At 35.7% G+C, this 20,582-nt stretch overlaps 1 protein-coding gene across 3 annotated transcripts; it reads right to left on the bottom strand.

The window, feature by feature from the left end:
* Window positions 1-424: 424 nt before the first annotated feature.
* Window positions 425-20,344, bottom strand: FBXL3 (F-box and leucine rich repeat protein 3). 3 transcript variants are annotated; one of them, XM_079136934.1, is made up of 6 exons: window positions 19,955-20,055; window positions 19,371-19,449; window positions 15,037-15,385; window positions 12,492-12,614; window positions 9,000-9,171; window positions 425-2,983 (listed from the first exon to the last, which is right to left on the bottom strand). In XM_079136934.1, exons 3-6 carry the CDS (start codon window positions 15,382-15,384, stop codon window positions 2,340-2,342), a joined length of 1,287 nt encoding a protein of 428 aa, XP_078993060.1. In that variant the 5' UTR covers window position 15,385; window positions 19,371-19,449; window positions 19,955-20,055; the 3' UTR covers window positions 425-2,339. The 3 variants fall into 3 exon arrangements, with proteins under 3 accessions (XP_078993060.1, XP_078993061.1, XP_078993059.1); XM_079136935.1 differs by lacking the exon at window positions 19,371-19,449 and having other exon boundaries at window positions 19,955-20,344; XM_079136933.1 differs by lacking the exon at window positions 19,955-20,055 and having other exon boundaries at window positions 19,371-19,836.
* Window positions 20,345-20,582: the final 238 nt, after the last annotated feature.

Here is a 20,582-nt window from a genome sequence, read left to right as displayed (position 1 = left end):
TATAAAGACATTTTCTCTCTAAAAAGACTGAGAATTCTATTTATAAGGTGGTTTTGTAAGTTCTCATTCTAAATATAGAAAGGCCTATTTTTAATTAACCTTTTTTGTACAAATGTAAAAAGTAAATTTATATTTCATGGCAAATTTCATAGGCATGAGAGCTTATTTCAAGAATGGATTCCATGTGCCTAACCTTGTAAATTCAAAAAAGCCAGTCTACCATGAAGTTTTTAATGTTAAATATTTTATCCATCAAATAATGGACTTGAAACTAAAACCATAAATTTGTAATTTTTTCTTTTTCTTCGAGGTGCTGGGAATTCAATCCACTCACGTGGGCAAGCACTCTAATATTTGAGCCATAGTTTTAAAGTCAAATAAGTATGCGTTTGAGTACTCTGAAAAAATTTTTAATACAACAGCATTAGTAACTATCTTTATTCTCAAATTGATAAAAGCATTTAACATATTTTACAGTATAAACAAATTAAGTGCTATGCATTTTGCTTATAAAGTGACAGTATTTCAAGCATTATACAATTTAATTTATACAAAAATTTTCAAATAAAGCTTCGGTTAGTAGAACTAATCATGTAGTGTCAAATCCATTTTCCAGGTTTTAAAAAAAATCCACTAGGCACAAGTATTTCTTGTACAATCAGAGCTTTTTACTGTTTTTAAGTCGGGCGGGGGGAGACTACAATAATTCCTTTTAACTTTCAAATCTAGATTAGTCTTTTTTTATTCTCATATATATGTGACTGAAGGGCAAAATATCACTTTTGAAAAGCTTAAGTTATACAGAAAATAATTTTTATTTCATTCTTAGAAGGTCACCTATTTTAAGATTGTTAGCTTCCATTAATTGCCAAAATACATTCTAAAAGTCACACTACTGAAGAGAGCCATTTCAAGCATTAATGTGTTATTTTATTAAGGGTAAATCACTTCTAATTTGTCTTAGGAAGGTAGTATCTACTACATTATAGTACCCAGAATCAAAATTTATATTGTATCTAAAACAACTAAATACTAAATATAGCCCCAAACTTAGTATTTATACAGACTCTACAATGCATGGAATTACCTTTATTCATATTAAAGTAATATAAAATACTATCTAACTTAAATAATATAAAATATTAGTTTAACCAAATTAACAATCACAAAACTGAAGATATTTTTCTCTTAAAATTTTCCAGTTCACTGAGCAATGTTTACTCAAATATAAGATTATGGACTTAAATATATCCACTTTCATATTTTCTATTTATTTGCAACTGTACAATGGTGCTCCTTTAAAAAAAAAAAAAAAAAAAAATCTAGTTATATTAACAATATAATTCCAAAATGGAAAGATGAGTCATCACTAAAGTTCACTGGAGACTAATGATTTTTTCTTGGAAACAATTTATAAAACACTTTAAAGTCTACCTTTAATTATTTCAACTTGGCTTTTTAAAAGGTAGATAAGCTTTTCATTTCAATTATAGTAAAATACTTCAAAACTAGTTTAAGCAAACATAGGCAAAACCAAGGAGAACTGGTAGAGCATTCCTTACTTTACATACAATGCCTCAAATGCCATATACATAGAACATATCACAGAAAAGAACTTTATGTGGTTTAGCAGATTACAGAGGAAACAGATTTATACAAAGCTAAATACTGTCTACCTTCTATTCCATTTATTTCCTTTCAGTTTGATCTTGGCTCTGTGTTATCCTTCTATAATAACCACTGTGTGACATTTATTTGTTTTTTAAGAGTTCCAATTACTTATACATCTTCTTTTAAAGAGCTTTGTAACATGAGAACATTCAATCTTTTTCATTAGATATGGATATATCCTACATTTTTCTCACAAAATGCTCACTTTCCTGAGCTATATTAAACACCTTACAACAGGTGTATGTATAACTGAAGACCCTAAAATGTCAAGTGTACATTTTTTTAAAAAATGCATAGAGAACATTTCAGAAAACCTATTAATTCTTGCTTCTTGGGATATTATAATACATAGGTTTTATTTCCTTCAGACTATGAACTGTTTAATCTTTACAAATGGTTATTATTTTCTAATCTGAAATCAGGTTGTTTTTTCTTCCTTAATTTTTAGAGATTTGATTGCTAATAGGCTAAAGAAACACATGGATTTTTCTGACCAAAACTGATTTACAGATCTTCTAGTAAACAACCTTTATATACTCATTGAAGAATTCAAATTTCTGTGCCACAAAATAGTAGAATTATATCAGAACTACAGCAAATAAACTTTTATTATAATACAGTTGCTTGAAGTTAAGGTGCTATTCATTATGCCCTACATCATGCAGTCCTTACCAAGTGGGCATCATATCTGGAAACCACACCCTACCAAGATGCTTGGACACTTCCCAATGAATCTGCTCCAAACTATACTTTTGGTCAGGAATTAATACTTCTTCCATGATGGATAACTGAGACAGGCGGCCACCACACATCTTCACAAACTCAACAAAGGCACTACATGAGACTTCACATTCCCCTAATCCAATAGCTGACAAATTTTTGCAACGTTCTGCAATACGAATTAACTCTTCATCAAGCGGCCGTAATCCATTAGCACACACTACTAGTTCAACTAGTCTAGGGCATGTCATTCCCACACGGCCAAGCACATCTTTGCTTACTGATCTCCCAAAGTAAAGATGAGTGGCAGGTATTTCATAACGAAAAAATGGGTCAAATTCCTCTTCATATAAAAAAAAATACATCACTAAGTTCACTTTGGGTGAATGTTTGATGAAAGCATCCCAGCTGCTCTTCTGAATAGTATGAAAATGTGTTTGTCCAGGATTCTCACTGACTACATCAATGCGCAAATGTTCTAATCGAACATGTTTTTCAGAAGACAGAGCAAGCAGTAACTCATCACTTAGCAAGTGGTAATTCAGGGCCAATTCGCGTAAGCCATGACACTGATCAGCCACACAAAGGATACCTTGGAAGGAAAAAAAAGGTCATTATTTGCAAGATTTTGTACAAGTTTATCTGTTCAAGAATTTAATCAAGTATACCACACAACCCACAAAAATTTTCCATATTTCCCTTACCACAAAACCATACAGTTTAAAAAGTTGAATTATCAAGTGAGTCACATTTAAAAATCTAGTACTAACTTTATAAGAACTTCTAAATCATAATCAGGCTTATTGTTATCAACTCTAAAAAATTTAAAAATAACTTATTTTTAAAACACCATAATTAGGTTGCATTTATATTATTAATGCATGCACACTGCCATACTTTTTAAAAATATTACTAACACTAAATTTACAGGTTGAGAAAAATCACATGATCACTGCAATAGAGGCATTTTTTTGAAACTCAAAACCTACCTAATCCTACAAAGAAACAGGATAAGTTATAACCATATGAAACTAACATTTATGTAACTGAATAAAATATTTGCAAAGTAAAATTCCATAAAATGATCAACAATTTGTGAATAGTATGTAATAAGCTTATCAAATTTCTAAGGAAAAATATTAAGCTATCCTTAGATAAATTAGTCAAAGATAACCAGATAAACTCCCAATTCAAATGAATGGAAATCCACACTAGTTATGACTTTTGAAGCTCTAACACACCCAGAAAGCAGTTCCTTAAGTAGTTCCCACATTCAGGGCACTATGATATGCCAAAACTATTATCCTAGCAACAGGTAACTTTATCAAAGGTCAATATTTGATCCCCAAAGGTGCTCAGTATAAGAATTTTGCCCAAAAGAGTTACCCTATAATACATGATAACCCACTCAATCCATTTCTTATGCTTAGAGAACAGGGATCAGAACCAAATATATACTTTCATCTATTATTTATTTTACAAATATGGAGTAAATATGTTATTCCACAAGCACTAGTAAAGAAATTAGAAATCTAGATATTTCTATTTTGAAGTTGTGGCAGCTAACTAAAGACAGCAAAACTGGAATACAAACACAAGCTAAGTTACTCTTAAGTTCATGCATTTAATTATTGCTTAATAAGTGAAAAGACAGAGGCCATCGATAAGTCAAAATTTAATACCAGTGGAAGAAGATAAATAGAATCAGAGAAGAGAGAAACTCAATCGGTAGAATGAAAGTCACCAGAAGAGAGAGTAGAGGACCTCAATGCTTCACTATTTTCACTATTCAGCCACTGCCCGATTTATGTTCTCCATAAGGCATATATGTACTTTGAAATATACTCTGATCACCCAAGATAACCTGAGCTTATTTATCTCTATTCTTTGCAATATCAAAAAGGCTCAATATCAAGGGAAAACAAGTACATGGAAAATTGCAAAGATACAAGAAAGAAATTTAGAGATATCATCTTAAGAACTACTAAAGCAGTGTGGCGGCGTAATTCTAAACATGATCCTCAAGATTCCATATCCTAATCCTTAGCATCTGTGAATGTGATATCATATTCATAATATTGTTATACAGCACAGCTGGCCTTATAGATTATCTGGATACATCTGATCTAATCACAAGAGCCCCTTTAAAAGCAGTTTACTCTGGCTGATTGCAGAAAAGGAAATCAGAGATTCAAAGCATAAAGGGAATTAAACATGTTACTGCTGACTTCAGTATATGCAGGCAGCCTCTAAAAGCAGAGACAGACCCCAAGCAGTCTCCTGTGAACAGCCAGTAAAGAAATGAGACGTCAATCCTACAACCTCAAAAAATGAGTTCAGACAATTTGAGTGAGTGTGATGTTTACCTAGTGCCTCCAGATTAAGAGCCCACCCTACCCAACACTTTGATTTCAGCCTTTTAATACCCTAAGCAAAGAAACGACCAGAGCCCTGCATACTACTCTTGCCCTACAGGATCATGGAGCTAATAAATGTGTGTTGGGATAAGTTGCTATTTTTATAGTTGTTAGCTATGCAGTAATAGAAAACCAGTTAGAAGTTAAATGTGTTTAAACATTTAACATAACAGAGAGATAAAGGATAAAATAAAACGGGTAAACTATTATAGCTCAACATAAAAAGAAAAATATCCTCATTAATAAATAAGAAAAGGATCTGAACTGATATTTCTTCAAGGAAGATATACAAATGGCCAATAAGCACATGAAAAAATAAACATCAAGGGACAGCAAGAAAATGCATATCAAAACCACAATGAAAGATTACTTCACACGTACTAGCTGGGATGGCTATAATTTAAAAACAAAAAAGTGTTAATGAGGATGTGGGAAAGGAATATAAAATAGTGCAAAACAGTGCAACTGCTTTGAAAACTAATCTGTTGATTTTTCAAATGGGTAAAAAGAATAACTATATGATCCAGCAATTACAATACAAGGTGTATACACAAGTGAAATTAAACAATATACCCACACAAAAATGGAGACATGAAGGTTTACAGTAGCATTATTCAATACAGTTAAAAGGTGGAAACAGCTGGGTAAAGTGGTACACTCCTGTAATCCTAGCAGCCTGGAAGACTGAGGCAAGAGGATTGCAAGTAAGATCAGCCTCAGCAATTTAGAGAGGCCCTAAAAGCAACTTACTGAGACCATGCCTCAAAATAAAAAATAAAAAGGGCTGGGATGTGGCTTAGTAGTTAAGTACCCCTGGGTTCAATTCCCAGTACCCCCCCAAAAGGGAGAAAACAATCCAAGTATCCACCAACAGATAAATAAATATGGTATAATATGGTATATCCATACAAAGGAATAGAAGAATATTACACAGTAATAAAAAGAAATAAAGTTCCAATTCAAGATTCATCATAAATGAACTTTGAAATTCTAAGTGATACAAAAGACCACATATAGCATGATGTCATTTATATGAAATGGTCAGAAAATGTAAATCTACAGAGACAAAATAAATTAGTGGTTGCCCAGACTGAGTGGGATCAAGGTTTCATGGTTTCTTTTTGGAATAATGAAAATATTGTAAAATTTACAGTGGTGATAATGAGTACACTACTCATCAATATACTCAGAATCAATAAACTGTACACTTTAGTTGAAATTGTATAGTACTGAATACCAGTTCAATAAAGCTGTGAGGCTGGGTTATTAGTAAGCAGTATTAATTCACACAACTCATTTGGGGGAAAAAACGTCAAGAAGCATAAAAAAAAATTGGACCTTTTGACCTAGGACTTTCATTTCTTAAGAATTTTTCATAAGGAAAAAATTCATAGAAGCAAACTGCTATGTGCCAAAACAATAGAAACAAGTATCCAACTTTCGAAGAACTATAACAGAAATATTGGCTTATCAACCATGTAAAATAAGTGACTAAAATTTTCATTAGTTCAACTGATAACTGAGTGTTTTATCTGTCAAGCACTGATGCTAGGACAGTAGAGTTACCAAAGGAACAAGTCATACTTACTTAATAGGAGTAGCAAATAATTAAACAAGGATGTACTCTGAAGTATCATAACAAGGGAATCAGAGAAGGTTTCCCAGTACAAACATAGTGAGACTGAAAATATTAGAATGAAGGCAGTGAAAAATGAAGAATGGAGAAAGAAATAAAGTAATATTTTCTGTGTGAACACCCAGACATGGAAGAGAACACAAGCTTTCCAAGAATTAAAGGAGCTCAAAACATAGTATGCACATAAGAGAACATCAAAGGATAAAGTCCAATAAAGTAAGGGCCAAAATCATACCAAACTTGTAAGTCTAGGTTAAGAGTTAAAATTTTTATCTAAAACAAGTTTTGAAGTGGAGGGAAAAAAAAAAAAATCAAATTTACATCTTGAACAGATAACTCTGGCTATAGCACAGAAATAAGACTATAAGACAGCAAATGCTACAAATTAAGAAATGAAGAGGATACCACTGCAAAGATTCCGGTGGTCTAGATAGAGCTGCTAGAATGGGGACAGAGAAAGGCAGGATTCAAAGGCATATTCCTCGATAACTAAAGAGATAGAAAGTATGGTAGGAAGGGTCAAAGATGTGTGCCCCTGACAACTAGATGGATACTACAATTTATAGAGATAGCCAAAAGGGCACAGCAAGAGAACCGAAAAGGAGAAGAAAGGAAATTCTTTAGTTTGAAGTATCAGGGAGACATTTTTAGCAGTTTTAACACATAGCTCTGGAGTTCCAGAGACACTGAAAGTATAAGTTATTAACACAGAAAATAACTGAAACCAGAGAAAATAATGATACTGTCCAAAATTTACAAAGTACAACAAAACAGCATTCAGTACAGAACACAGTGAAACACCAAAATTAGGTAATGAATGAAAAACCAGCAAAGGAAAACAGACACAATCAGAAAACAGGAAAATCTGCAGTATGGTATCAAAGAATTGTCACTAGTGTCAAATACTACCTAGAAATTATAAACAATTATAACAACTGTATGAAAGTGGGAAAAAGTTTCATATAATGTTCAATTAAAAGAACAGAAACAGCCCGTAATTTCAACTTAGAGAAACTGTCCAAATAAGCCAAGCAGAAATAGAATCTATACAAACATGTTGAATTTTAAATTATCCTCTGTGGTTATATTTGTCAATTAAAAAGCATTACAAATGGTCTTTCTCTTCCCTTCCTTACTGAAAAACTAGTCCAAAATACTATCTGAACTGATATGTATAACTAATGAAAATAAATGAACATGGAATACAGCAGGATAAAGAGAATAACAAGCTTACAGTTTCTCAAACTAGAGACCCAGAGCCTCTCACATAAGTGTGGCAAATGCTACTATGCTTAGAGAGCTATGGAAGAACACACAAGTAGGACAGAAGGAGGGAGATCAAAAGAGGTTAACACCTGAGTTGAATTTTGAAGGCTGGACTAGAGTTGGCTAGGTTAAGAAGTTAAAAAAATATATTAATTAAAAAGTATTCCACGGGCTACAGTGTACTGATTGACCACACACAAAGATAAAGACGAAGAACTGCAGCTCCATAGGGCTCAAGTAAAAGCCACATGTGAACGAATAGCAAACAAGATTAAATAGGTGGAGGTCAAAATACAAAGGACCTTGTACACTATGAAGATATGCAATAGGGACCTTACTCTCATAGTAGGCCCACATAATAGTAAAATGTGATCAAGATCACACAGGAAGGAACTGTTAAGCTTATTCTTAATTTCTATTTTATGATATTCTCAAAGATAAACCAGAAGTGGCAGAGACAACTAGGAAAATACAAGTAGTACTTCTAGCCATTTCCGTCACCAAAACCCCACTTGTAGGAGATTTCTGAAAATAATCTCCAGCCAAGAGGGAATTGTCTCCTTGGGAGAATATGCAGCTTTAGTTATGGCAACAAAATGAGTTTGCAAAATAACACAGCTAAAGATCCAGAGGGATGTCAACAGTGGGGAGGGTTCAGGATGAAGCAGCTGAGGGTATCACATTTATACTTACTTTTCAATACAAAACCATCTGAAATTTAAATAATCTCAAACTGAATAATGTAGGAAATTTTATGTAAGAGAAATTGGAAAGAACTCTTCTAATATTCACATATTTAATGGGTTCTTTGCTCTAAAATCCAACTTGGGAAAAACATTATCTTACAAAATAAAAGGCAACTGATTAAGTACAACTCTTCTACCTCTACATAGTGAAAAGAAAAGCAATTATGTGGCTGTTCTGACTCAAATTCTACCCTGTCAGCTCAACTACAATTAGAGAAAATTCTATTTTATCTTAGGAAATACCTCAAGCATATCTCATGTTGTCCTATCCTCTTTTCTTTCTTTTGTAAGATTTATTTATTTTCTAGCATGTACTATACATAAATTGCCAAATAAACTGAAGGTTCATGTCTAGGTTACTAATGCTACAGAATTTACGCTACTGTATTATGACACTAAAAATATTTTTATGCAGAAGAAATAGTCCTACCCAACTACAAGTGGGTTAACAGAACTACTAAACTATTAAACATAGTTTTCCTTAATTTGATGAACAAATCAACACATTTAACTAAAATATATCTGGCAAAAAATACAACATACCGGCTGGAGAGACATGAGGACAGCTGCTCATTTTTAGTAGCTTGAGTGTATCACTATTGTTGGCCACTAGCACTTTGAGGGATGGATCATCTACTGGGGTATCATCTATCTTAAGCGAGGACAGAGATTTGGAGTTTACAAACACAACTGTCAGTGCAGAGATAAAGTGAGACTGAAAAGCAAAAAGATTAAAACATTGTTTTAATTTTTAGAAAAGACAACTCAGAAGGGTTTCCTTATAACATCAGACATGATTGGTCTCAGTCCTAATAACATATTTCGAAACTGTTAAAGGGGTAACACTTTTATGCTATTACTGGAAGTATAATAAAAAAGGTGTGACTGCCATCTTTGAGCAGAGCCATTTTACCTGTTGAAGAAAAAAGAATTCCAAGCCTCAGATGTCTCTAAATCACAACAATCACTGGTAAGTAAAGAGAGGAATTCTGGAACCAAGGATAAGGATAATTCTTGCTGGGCATGGTGGAAGCACGCCTGCAATCCAAGCAACTCGGGCTGAGACAGGAGGATTTCAAACTCAAGACCCTTGGCAACTTAGTAAGAACTTGTCTCAAAATAAATCACAATAGTAACAAATAACCAAAAAAAAAAAAAAAAAAAAACAAGAAAACCTAGGGATATAGCTCAGTGGAAAAGTGTTCCAGGATTCAATCCCCAATACCACTAGCAACACCAACAAAAAAGAATACTCCTCAGACACTTTATCTTGAAACCCTACTCTAGTGTTTTATTCCACTAAACTGAACAGTAACAACCATTAAAATAACAATAACTATTGGGACAATCATTTAAAATTAGTTAACAACAAGTTCAAATTTGACTCATTTGGAATACAGAAGTTTAAGAAGCTTAAAATTTAATTCCAAAACAACAAAAACCATACTGAAATTGGATTCAAATTTAAAACACCCTCAAACATGTTAAATTATCTAAAACATTTTCAAGTCTTCTAATGTATTTTATCCACAAATATGCCAATGAGTATCTTTTTATTTATCCTATGCATCTAAATATCTGTTGGATACAAAAGGAACAACTATAGAAAACAGGAATTAGAACATGTACAAAGTTGAGTTTAAATCATACCTGAGATATGCTATAATCAATAAAGAAGAAGAGTAAGGAAAGAAGGGCTAATATACACTGACAAAATTCACTACATAACCAATTTTACTCCTCACCTAGCTTTATAAATTCTGTATAGCAGTGATAAAGGATGAAGGCAGGCCAACAGAAAAGAAATTATAACCAAATACTACCTTGATGGTCACATTCTGTAATTTATTTTTTCCCTACTATACTACTGGAATTCTGATTAAGTAACAAAGTGTTAACATCTTCCTTCTAATATTTTCATATGAAACTCAACTGTATTTTGTGCAATAATATTTATTCATCAGAATGCTCATGACTGCAACACTGACCCCTTTCATCATTCCCCTGATCTAGCTATGGACAAATATATTTCTTCAATGCTTTTTTCCAGTTCTCTCAGGATTTGCAATATGGAGCAATACCTATTACAATATCTATTTCAATATCTATTTTAATTTTTTCTACAAAAGTCATAAAAGGAAAAGGATAACAATGTAAGCATCCTTAGGCCCATTTAATAGGGAAAGAAGCAGTCCTAGCCACATCAATACTTCTCAGATTAAAGGTTGCAGTACTCTCAGTGGTAGATAGAGTACTTGTCTGGCATGCATGTGGCCCTGGGCTCAATTCCCAGTACCACACATATACACAAAAACAGTTCTCAATTTAGTACTAAATATTTGCCCAGTAATTTAGTACTAATATTTGCCCAATAATAAGAAAAAAAATACTGTGTTCAATATACCTTATGGTACTGTGTGTGTGTGTGTGTGTGTGTAAAATGGATAGTTTGTATACGTATTTTCAACTACAGCAGGGATACAGAAAAATCCATTCACAACATTTCATTTTCCATATTAAATGAAGAAGGTAGTACTATGTCATGTGACTCAGTGATTGTTAGAGCAAAGGTCCTTGAACTATCTTGTTTACACCCAGTACTGGAGATTGAACCAGAAGTACTTCATCACTGAACTACATCCACAGCCCTTATTTTTTGAAGCAAGGTCCAGGTAAGTTGCCCAGGATAGCCCTGAACTGAAGCTTCAGCTTCAAGACAAGGGATCACAGGTATGTCCTCTGCATTTGGCAGAGTCATGGACACTATTTACACCAGGGAGACTTAGCATCACCCACATTTAGAACATGGATAGAAATCCAAAATTTATGCACAATTAAGTACGAGAAGCAGTGATTTAACTCATGTACTCAGAATCTTATAATGTTAAAATGATGAAATTCTCTTACGCATTTCCCTTATTTAATCAATGAGGAAAAACAATTTATGTCCAAATATATGGATTTAATGAAACTTTTAAAAAACCAATTAAAGTTGTGGGGATATAGCTCAGTGGTAGAACAATTGCCGAGCATGCATGGGGCCCTGGGTTCTATCTCCAGCACCACGCCCCACCCCAAAAATAAAACAATTAAAATTTTGATGTAAATTGGTGATACAGCTCATAATGCTATTTCCTTGAACAACCATCTGAGTTATAATATGCACTCAATTTAGTAATATTCTTTCCTGAATCATTCTAGTAAATGTAACTAGTAAGTGTTTTAAAGAGTTTCAATTTTGGTTTGTGGCTTACTCTAAGAAGAAAATTTTCAAATTATTGGTGGATACCAACCTACTGAACATTACACAGCATAATTTAGAGGCCTTTAACAGTTACCTTTCTAAAAGTACATCCTTCTTATTTTTCTATTTTAAGACAATAGTTGTGTCAGACTACCTCTAATTATCTGCAGGGCCATGTTTGAGCATATAAATATATGTAAACACTTAACTCTTCACAAAAAAAATTGTTTTCTTTAAATAATATCTGCAAATTAATCCAAGCTGTACTGATACTAACTTTGCTCAAGAATAAATCTTTTTTTTTTTTTTTTTTTTTTTTTTTGTGATGCTGGGGATTGAACCCAGGGCCTTGTGCTTGCAAGGTAAGCACTCTACCAACTGAGCTATATCCCCAGCCCTCAAGAATAAATCTTAACACAACACTTGCCAGAAGAGTTTATAAAAGTAGGCTGTCCTGGCTTCCAAGACGGGCATTCTCAACTTTTGATCTTAATCAATCTGCTCTGAACACCCAAAAGGAGTATCTATATTTCTCTTTATTCCAACATGCTTGTTTCTCAGTTTTAGTTTCTTTTAAACTAAAAATTTTCTGTAAATGCATTTATTCTTTAATCTTACCAATGATGAAGTGCCACACAAAGGATTTTTAAAATACCATTTCTTAAACTTCTAAATAGTAACTGTCTTTCCATTATATAGACCTTTTCTTATTTTCTCATTGCCAATTCAAGAAATGTAAGGCTTTCACTGGAGTTCTCGGTAATAGCTAATAAAATAAAACCAGTAGATACCTTTGGTAAATCCATAAAGCTTGGTCGAGCAGTTGAAATAAGTCCAAGTGTTTTTAAAGAGCAATTAACAAGTTGCGATAATATATCACAAGCAGCTTCAGCTGATTCTTTGCTGCTGTCCACCTTAGGGAGGGAAAAAAAAGATTTTAACCCATGCATATATTTACATTTTTCTGTGCTTATCTTAATTTCACAAAAGCAAGAAACAGTTATTAGGTTATTGCTCTATAATTTAAAGACCATTTAGTTTTTCAATCATCTATCTTTCCCTATAACTTCAGACTTTTTTGAGTCCCAAGAAATTTACAGGTGCAATTGTCAAGAGAGCTTTTTACATTACAAGATACCTATTTTGTCTTAAGAAGACTAAGGTGATTTACTCCAAACTTTATAAATTAATGAAACAAAAATATTCTTAAAAGGTGGTATAAAACCAGTGTACTAATTTGCATTATAATCTCAGAGCTATTTATAAGATTATCCTTTGGTTAAGTTTCTTTACATTAATGGTTCTCAAAATGTGATCCCTAGATCAGCAGTATCAACATCAACACAAGAATCTGTTAAGACATGCAAATTCTCATATCCAACCCAGACCATCTGAATCAGAAACTCTGAGTGTGGGACTCAGTAATCTTTCTCATCATAAGTCCTCTAGGTGATTCTGTTACACATAAAATATAAGAACCATTGTTCTAGACTATTAATTCTAAAACTATCTGGTCTATAGTCAATGACAGCTTAAAATATTAAGAGAACCTAGAAGAATCCTGTGATGTGCCTCTTCTCTAAGATGGAAGTGAAAAACTATCTCCTCAAGAAAACAAACAGCCCCTAATAAAAAAAGTTAAACTTAGCATAACTATTTTTATGAGGGTTATACAAGGTGGATATACCTGAATTGTGTAAAAGAACTATAAAAGAATAAAGCTGACTCAGTCAATCTATTCTACGGAATTTATCTTTAAGATCAGATGAGTGTTTATACTCTCTTTTTATAACATTTGCCATTACAACACTCTTGGGCAACTCAAAGATGATTAAAATCAAAGGAAAGGCTTTTCAGGTCTCTTCCCTAAGCAAAGGGGGATGAGTTATTCCTTGATTTTTGTTTGATTCCCCCACCACTCTCCCATGCCCTTGTTGCTAGAATTAAGACTGTCAGGTAACATCCAGTTACATTTGAATCTCAGGTAAACAAGTTTTTGTTTTTTCTTTAAATATTAAGAAGGTCTCACACTTTACATATGTCATATCTATAGTAAAAATTGTTCATCAACTATCTAATATTCAAATTTAGATAGGCATGCTTTTATTTTTTTGCTATACTTGTCAATCTTATCTCTAGTGACAAGTGCTTTTGAGCATTTTTCCAGAAAGACCACAATCTAACCAACCATTCCAATCACCAAGGCTCTCCTAGCTCCCTGGATACAATCGGAGAGATTAAGCAGCTAACAGGAAATTACTTTATTGGAGGGAACATCAGTCTTTAGGTAAGGTAAGAAGTTCTAGGTTAAGAACCACTGCTTTACCTAGGATTAACTGGGCCCCTTTAGCAACTGGCACATACAGGTAAATCAGGCATTCATGTGTTATCCCTTTTCAACAATAATTATCAGTAATACTGGTTTGCTAAAAAGAAAAAAAATCTACTGTTAAGGATTCAGTAATCATGCCCACATTTCATTATTCCTCTCTAAAACACAGTATGGCAAACCTCTATATTCACAGACAAACCACTATGATTTCTTAAAACTATTTTGGACACCTCAAAAGCCACCCCACTGCACTTATCAAATCATTGCAGGATTTCTGATATATTCCTTCTAGCAAAGAAAATAAGCAATGTTTTCTATGGCATTTTTCCATAGGGCATTCTTTATTTTTAAAATATATTCATCTAAACCTTTAAAATAAAGGTGTCTGTCACCTTTATGTTTGAAGGTTTCATATCAGGTGGGGGTATGAAAAATGGTGGAATGAGACAGACATCATTACCCTATGTACATGTATGATTACACAAATGAAGTGAATCTACATTGTGTACAACCACAGAAGCGAAAAGTTGTACCCCGTTTGTATACAATGAATCAAAATGAAGTCTGGAAAAAAATAAAATAAAATAAAAAAGGTCTCATCAAAATAAGCAACACTCAGTTCCTGCTAGAAGGAACAATTCAGTTCTCAGTCAATGTCCCTGATTTTTATTATTTATTCTGTATTCCTTTTTCCTCAAATTTGTTTGCAATAATCCGGTCACAGTTTTGGTCAATGATTTCTGCTTGTTTAGTGGCTGCTTTTGCTCTCTACGAAATTATTAATAATCCTAATGGAGTATTAAGCTATCAAATGTCACAATATTTGTGATAGCTTCTAAAGCATACAATAACTCTATATCTTTAAGCACTTTCCCTTAAAAGGCAAATATTTTAAAGACATAAGATGATGTACTAGTTTAGGACAAAAACGCCACTAAAACCGATTTTATTTACTTATTTATTTTAAGTGCTTTATTTTTTAAAAGAAAGATTTAAAGTATTACCTTGAAGCTGACATACTGCAGATGGTTTGAATGTCTTTTGATTATCTGTTTGATCAGCTCTGGATGTGTAGCTTTCAAATAAGATGTAGCCGGCTGATTCAGTTCAAATTCAAAACATCTCCACAAGTCAGGCATATGAAACACCTGATTCCAACTGCGGCAAACTTGTGAGGCATGAGCCCGGTCAAGAAGAGGCAAATACTTAAATACTTGGAGAATAATGTCTTGAAGGAGATTACCCCAGTCATAAGTCTGAGAATGCTCATTTGTAGTCCTCAGTTTCTTTGACTTATCTGTGGAATCTTCTTCGGATGAATTATGGTCACTATCTCTTCCTCCTCGCTTCATCCTATTTAGAAAAATGCATCGTTTTTTTTTTCCTCATTCTATTTAAACTTTTGAATAGAAATAAACCCAAAATTCATTTTTCTGTCACTGACTATGTATTTGTGTTTGTAAATTTAAACAAATATGAACAAAGAACTGGATCAGCAATTCAGAAAAAACATCAAAATATAATTAAAAATATCAGAGACCAACTACAGTTTTATAAATTCTGTACATTTCTGGCAGATGTTTTTAAGTATTTATATTTATTCCATACTACAAATGTTTTTGAAACTAAACCAAGAATTTATATTCAAAAGTTGTAGTTAACTAACTCAGATGAATATAAAAGGGACTCTACTATGAATATTTCTAAAGTCTTTTTAAAAAATAATTTAAGATATCTGCTAACTGACTTCTTAAATTTGAGGCAGACCAGGTTCTTCAAACCTCCAGAGAGGATGTGAATTAAGTAGCCAAGAGATCTTCCACAATGAACCGTCTGTGATATATGCTACTGCTAGACTTTGTGACCTCTGCTAAACATAAGGAAACTCAGGCTGGGAAAGTGGTCCAAAGACAGATCACTTGCCTAGAAGGCATCAGGCCTTGAGTTTCACCCCCGGCACTGCAAAACAAAGTAAGCAGACCCACTCCTACTATGTATTGTTTGGTCTGGAATGTGGTTTCTTCTTCCAGCACATCACTTACTACTGCTGCTTCCCACACTGTAAGTTCTGAATGACACCTGTGTATTTTATGTATTTCTTTTTTTTTTGGGGGGGGGGGGGGTTTACTGGGGATTGAACCCAGGGCGCTTTACCATTGAGCTACAGCCTCAGTTCTTTTTAATTTGAGGGTCTAAGATGCTGAGGTTGAACTTGGTCTTGGAATTCTCCTGCCTCAGCTGCCTGCGTCACTGGGATTATAGGCATCCACCATCATGCCTGGCTAGTGTATGTATTCTTAATATCTTCATTCCATGCTTCTTTGAAAGATAGTCTTTCCATAGCTAAATAATATTGTTGTTAAAGAGAATGGGTTCTGGAATCAAGCTCCCTGGGTTTGAATCCTGGCTCTATCTCTCACTGGCTATGTGGCTTTGAGCAAACCGTAGACTGTATCGTACTTCAGTTTGTAAAATAGAGATAAGATACAAGGTCCTTATGAGAAACGAAGTATTAGGCTTTGGAAAGAAGAGAGGAGAATGCTGAACTCTGGTTTAGAAAAGCAGTTCAGTATTAAAAAACAAAGTGCACAACACGGGAGAAACAAGTTACCCATCAGAAGGTAAAGAATGACCCTATTTTTGTTTTAAAATGGTATTGGTGGGAGGCGTGGGACTGAACCCAGGGGTGTTTTACCACTGAGCTACATCCCCAGCCTTTTTATTTTTTTGAGACAGTGCTTCATTAAGTTGCTAAGGCTGGCCTTGAACTTGAACTCTTCCTGTTTCAGCCTTCCCAGTTGCTGGGATTATAGTCACTGCCACCAGGCCTGACCCACCAAATTATTATAGTGACTAAAAATGGGTGATGGAATTATAGGAGACTATTTTTGTTTTGTTTGACAATATGCTGTTTCTTTTTACATATTGCTTTTAATGTTCATGTTATCTTATCAGATTTTTTTTTTTAAAGTCTTATCAGTTGGAAAGTATAGCAGGTTTTAAATTAAATGGGGTCATGAAGACCACTCATTGGTACTCCTAGATTATGGCCTGGAATACTTTCCTTTTGTTTCTAGAGAGCAGTGCTGGTAGGGCAGTGGTTTGGTGGTTAGGCTCCAACTTATTTCTGGTAAATCAGCATGGAAGAATTTGTGATCCTGTGTCGGAAGAAGGATATGAATATGCATGACTAAATTAAATATATCCCTGCATACTTTCCCCATAACAAAATAGCAAAACTTGTAAAAGAGAATTGAGGGCTGGAGAGTAGAAACAGAATGTCAGAGGACACTGGCCTTCATGCAATGATCAATCCAGGAGATTTTACATATGCACAATCAACTGCCTATTGCTCTGCTAACTATAGGAATAAAGTGAAGTAAATGATGCACAACCTATTGAGCAGGGGGAAAGGAAGGAAGAAAACAGAATGACAGAGATGGTAAGCAAGACAGCAATTTTTGGAGGACTAAAACTTATGTTTGAATCTAACAACAGATTTTTTAAAAAGTGTTCAGAGAAAAGGTAGAATAATCTACAAAGTAATCTTTAGTTTAAAAAAAAAAAAAACTCTACTAATAATGTCCCACTAGAGGTTGAGATAACACTGTATTATGACCCATTTTTCTGCTTTAACGTATTCTGAAGGCTTTAATTTTAGCATATACAATGTGGGTCGAAGAACAAAGACTATGCTCCCTGAAGCTTATCATTTCTCCTGTTTGCCTAGAATCACTCAAAATACTGAGACACAGAGATTCAAAAAAGAACGAAGCAATCTTTTTAATTTCTACATCTCATTACGGAATATTATCACCTATTCCTAGAAAAGTCTTCTAAAACCAGAATCACTCAACTTAAACATAGAATGGTTCATTTTACTTTAAAGTATATGGATACACAAAACAAAAATAAAAGGGAAGCCTTATGTAAACATATGAAGCTTTTTGGTCCTAACAATAGAACCTTTCTTGTCTAATATGGTCCTCTTTTAAATAAAGTATATTTCTGTACCTTTCCAAGTTTAGCAAGGGGAAAGTTGACAAATTCTTCAAAATGTATACAATAGTAAGGTACAGTATCTCTTGATCTAAATATAAAGATTATATGATCACCAAAGTATATTTTAGGCACCTACTAGTTTATAAAGAGCTGAACAAAAGTCTGTGAACTGTCATATGTGTTATGACAGTGATGCCATAATGACAGTATATTAAGCAATAGAAAAATGTAAGCAATAAAAAATGTCATCTGTACTATCCTCATTTATGCATGAAATAAGTGCACAATAACAACTTTTAATGTTTCCAAGTTGGTCTCATTTACTCATTTAAAAATTCCAATGCTTTCAAAAGTATTTAATCAACTCTATTTATATAAGAAACTACTGCATAGAAAGCTAAGCAATTCAAAGCATACACTACAGTCTACAAATAATTTACATCAATGTTTTTTTGTATATCCAACTTTTCAAAGTGAAAGCACCTCTTATATTTGAAAAGGAATAAATATCAATGAGACTTTCTAGTGCACCAAAACACTTTTTTAGGACTCTGGCAAGTTTACTTCTCTGCAGTGTTTCAAGACCCCACAGGATGGATTGAGAGCTTTTGGTGATATTATTACTACAGGTGCCCAAAAGGACTGAAGTAAGACTAGCTGAGCTAGGGAGTTAGTGAGCTACCAGCATTTCCATAAACTCAAAAAGGAGTCAACTTATTCATCAATGAACAAAATATTTAGCACCATCATTGAACACAATCCCCTGCCACTCCCTACTGGGGATCAAATCCAGGGCTTTGTGCTTAATGGGCAAGCACTACATCCTGAGCTATGTCCCCAGTCCTTTTTCTTTTTCCTTTTTTAAAATTTGAGATAGGGTCTTACTAAATTGTTCAGTCTGGCCTGGAACTTGTGATACTCCTGCTTCAGTCTCCCCAGTAGCTCGGATTAAAAGGTTTGTGCCTCAGTGCCACGCTTTGAATACACTGTTATGTATACTGGGTGTGCAGTAATTTTAAAAGCCCATTTGTATTTAGCTCAACAAGTCCTGTTTTGGCATTACACTTATTTTATTTTTATATTCTGCTTTGACTAATATGAAAATTAATATACATTCTTTGAAATGCAAAAATAAAACAATGAAACTCTCAAAATGGCAGTGAGCGCGTGGAGGCAAAAATGTCTAGGAGTCACATACATATATACATAACCTGGAGTGTATGGCATTTTCATAAATAACTCAGGATAAACGGAAACTACAATTTTCCTAAGGAAGAAAAAAATACCTGAGTCACTTGAATGGACACCATTAAAACAACAAAAGAATCTCTCTCACCTCTTAGCCTGCAGTTGCAGAACACTGACTGGGCTGCTTCCTGATCCCTGTCCGCAACTCCACCTAACCTCTGCTCACGCTGAGAACGAGAGCGAAGCTGTTTCTCACAAGTTGACCAAGTTTTCCACTTGGCTACGCGGCGGGGGAGTCCCCTCCTCCCTGCGCCACCTCCACGGATTGGCTTTCTGTGACATCTTAGGCGCCCTACCCTGGGCAGTGTGTTTTGAAATCTTAGTGCCTTTTACTTCTCAAGCTACCTGCTTGGGAGCGGCCAACGCCCGGCAGAGCTAAGCGGTGTCTGTCATTAGCCCCCGCCAAAACTAATTACGCCGCCCTGCCAGGCTGCACACGGCCGCAGCGCACGCACCACGCCTTGTTGACATGTTTTGAAGCAAGCACCGTGGGGAGACGCCCCCAAGCAGCCTCCGAGATCCGGGCGTCGCGTCCCGCTTCCCACCCCCGCTCGCGAGGGGCGGCCCGCCCACGCCCGGGAGCCCGCTCCCCTCGGCCGGCCCACAGCCGGACAGCGGACGCTCCCCCGACCGTCATCTCGCGGGGCCCCGGCCCTGCCCCTCCGCCGTTACCTGCTGCCGGGGGCGGCTTCCCCCACACACCACCCCGGGCTCCGGGGTCGGCGGCAGTTGGTCCCGCGGCTCTCACATGAAGCCCCCCGGGGCCCCCGCTTCGCGCTCCCGCCGCCGCGGCCCCCCGCGCTCCGCCCGCATCCGAGGCGCTGATCCGGCGGCGGGCGCCAACGCGGCTCCACCTTTGCGGTTCTGGCTGTCCAGAGAGAAGACCTCTTTCTCAGTCCCGCGCTGTCTTTTGCGTCCTTGCCCCGGAACTCCCCGTCGCCGCCAGAGTCGCCCTCAGCGAACGGCGGCCAACGCGTAGGTTCCCTCCGCCTCGGCCCAGAAACCGAGTCCAAAATGGCGCCCGGGGCTCGCGGCCGCGCGCTTTCCTCAGCGCGTCTCCGCCCGAGGGGACGGACGCGCGTCCGAGGCCCGCTCGCTCTCAGGGGTGGGAGGCGGGGCGGGGAGAGGGGCGGGGCCTGGCCGCGAGGGAGCGCGCCCAGCGGAGCCCGCCCGCGGCGGGTCTGGGCTTTGGTGGTTGGAGAGAGTCCTTTGTCTTAACGCCCGAGACGTGATTCCCGCTGGAAGCGAAATTTTTGTTTTGGAGCGGAATGTAGCCCGCCTAGAGCTAACTAGATACGGA

This window comes from Sciurus vulgaris (genome assembly GCF_902686455.1).
Source record: "Sciurus vulgaris genome assembly, chromosome: 4".
Classification (NCBI taxonomy): domain Eukaryota; kingdom Metazoa; phylum Chordata; class Mammalia; order Rodentia; family Sciuridae; genus Sciurus; species Sciurus vulgaris.
The sequence above is the reverse complement of the archived record's forward strand: the minus strand, read 5'-3'. Positions and strand labels throughout refer to the sequence as shown.

What these genes read in the sequence shown, in the direction of transcription:
- FBXL3 (XM_079136935.1), bottom strand. Translation starts at nt 15,384, where the DNA reads ATGAAGCGAGGAGGAAGAGATAGTGACCATAATTCATCCGAAGAAGAT. An exon ending in GCTTTATGGATTTACCAAAG is followed by an intron (nt 9,172 to 12,491) that starts GTATCTACTGGT and finishes TTTGCTTTTCAG; the next exon opens with TCTCACTTTATCTCTGCACT. An exon ending in TCCTCATGTCTCTCCAGCCG is followed by an intron (nt 2,984 to 8,999) that starts GTATGTTGTATT and finishes TTTCCTTCCAAG; the next exon opens with GTATCCTTTGTGTGGCTGAT.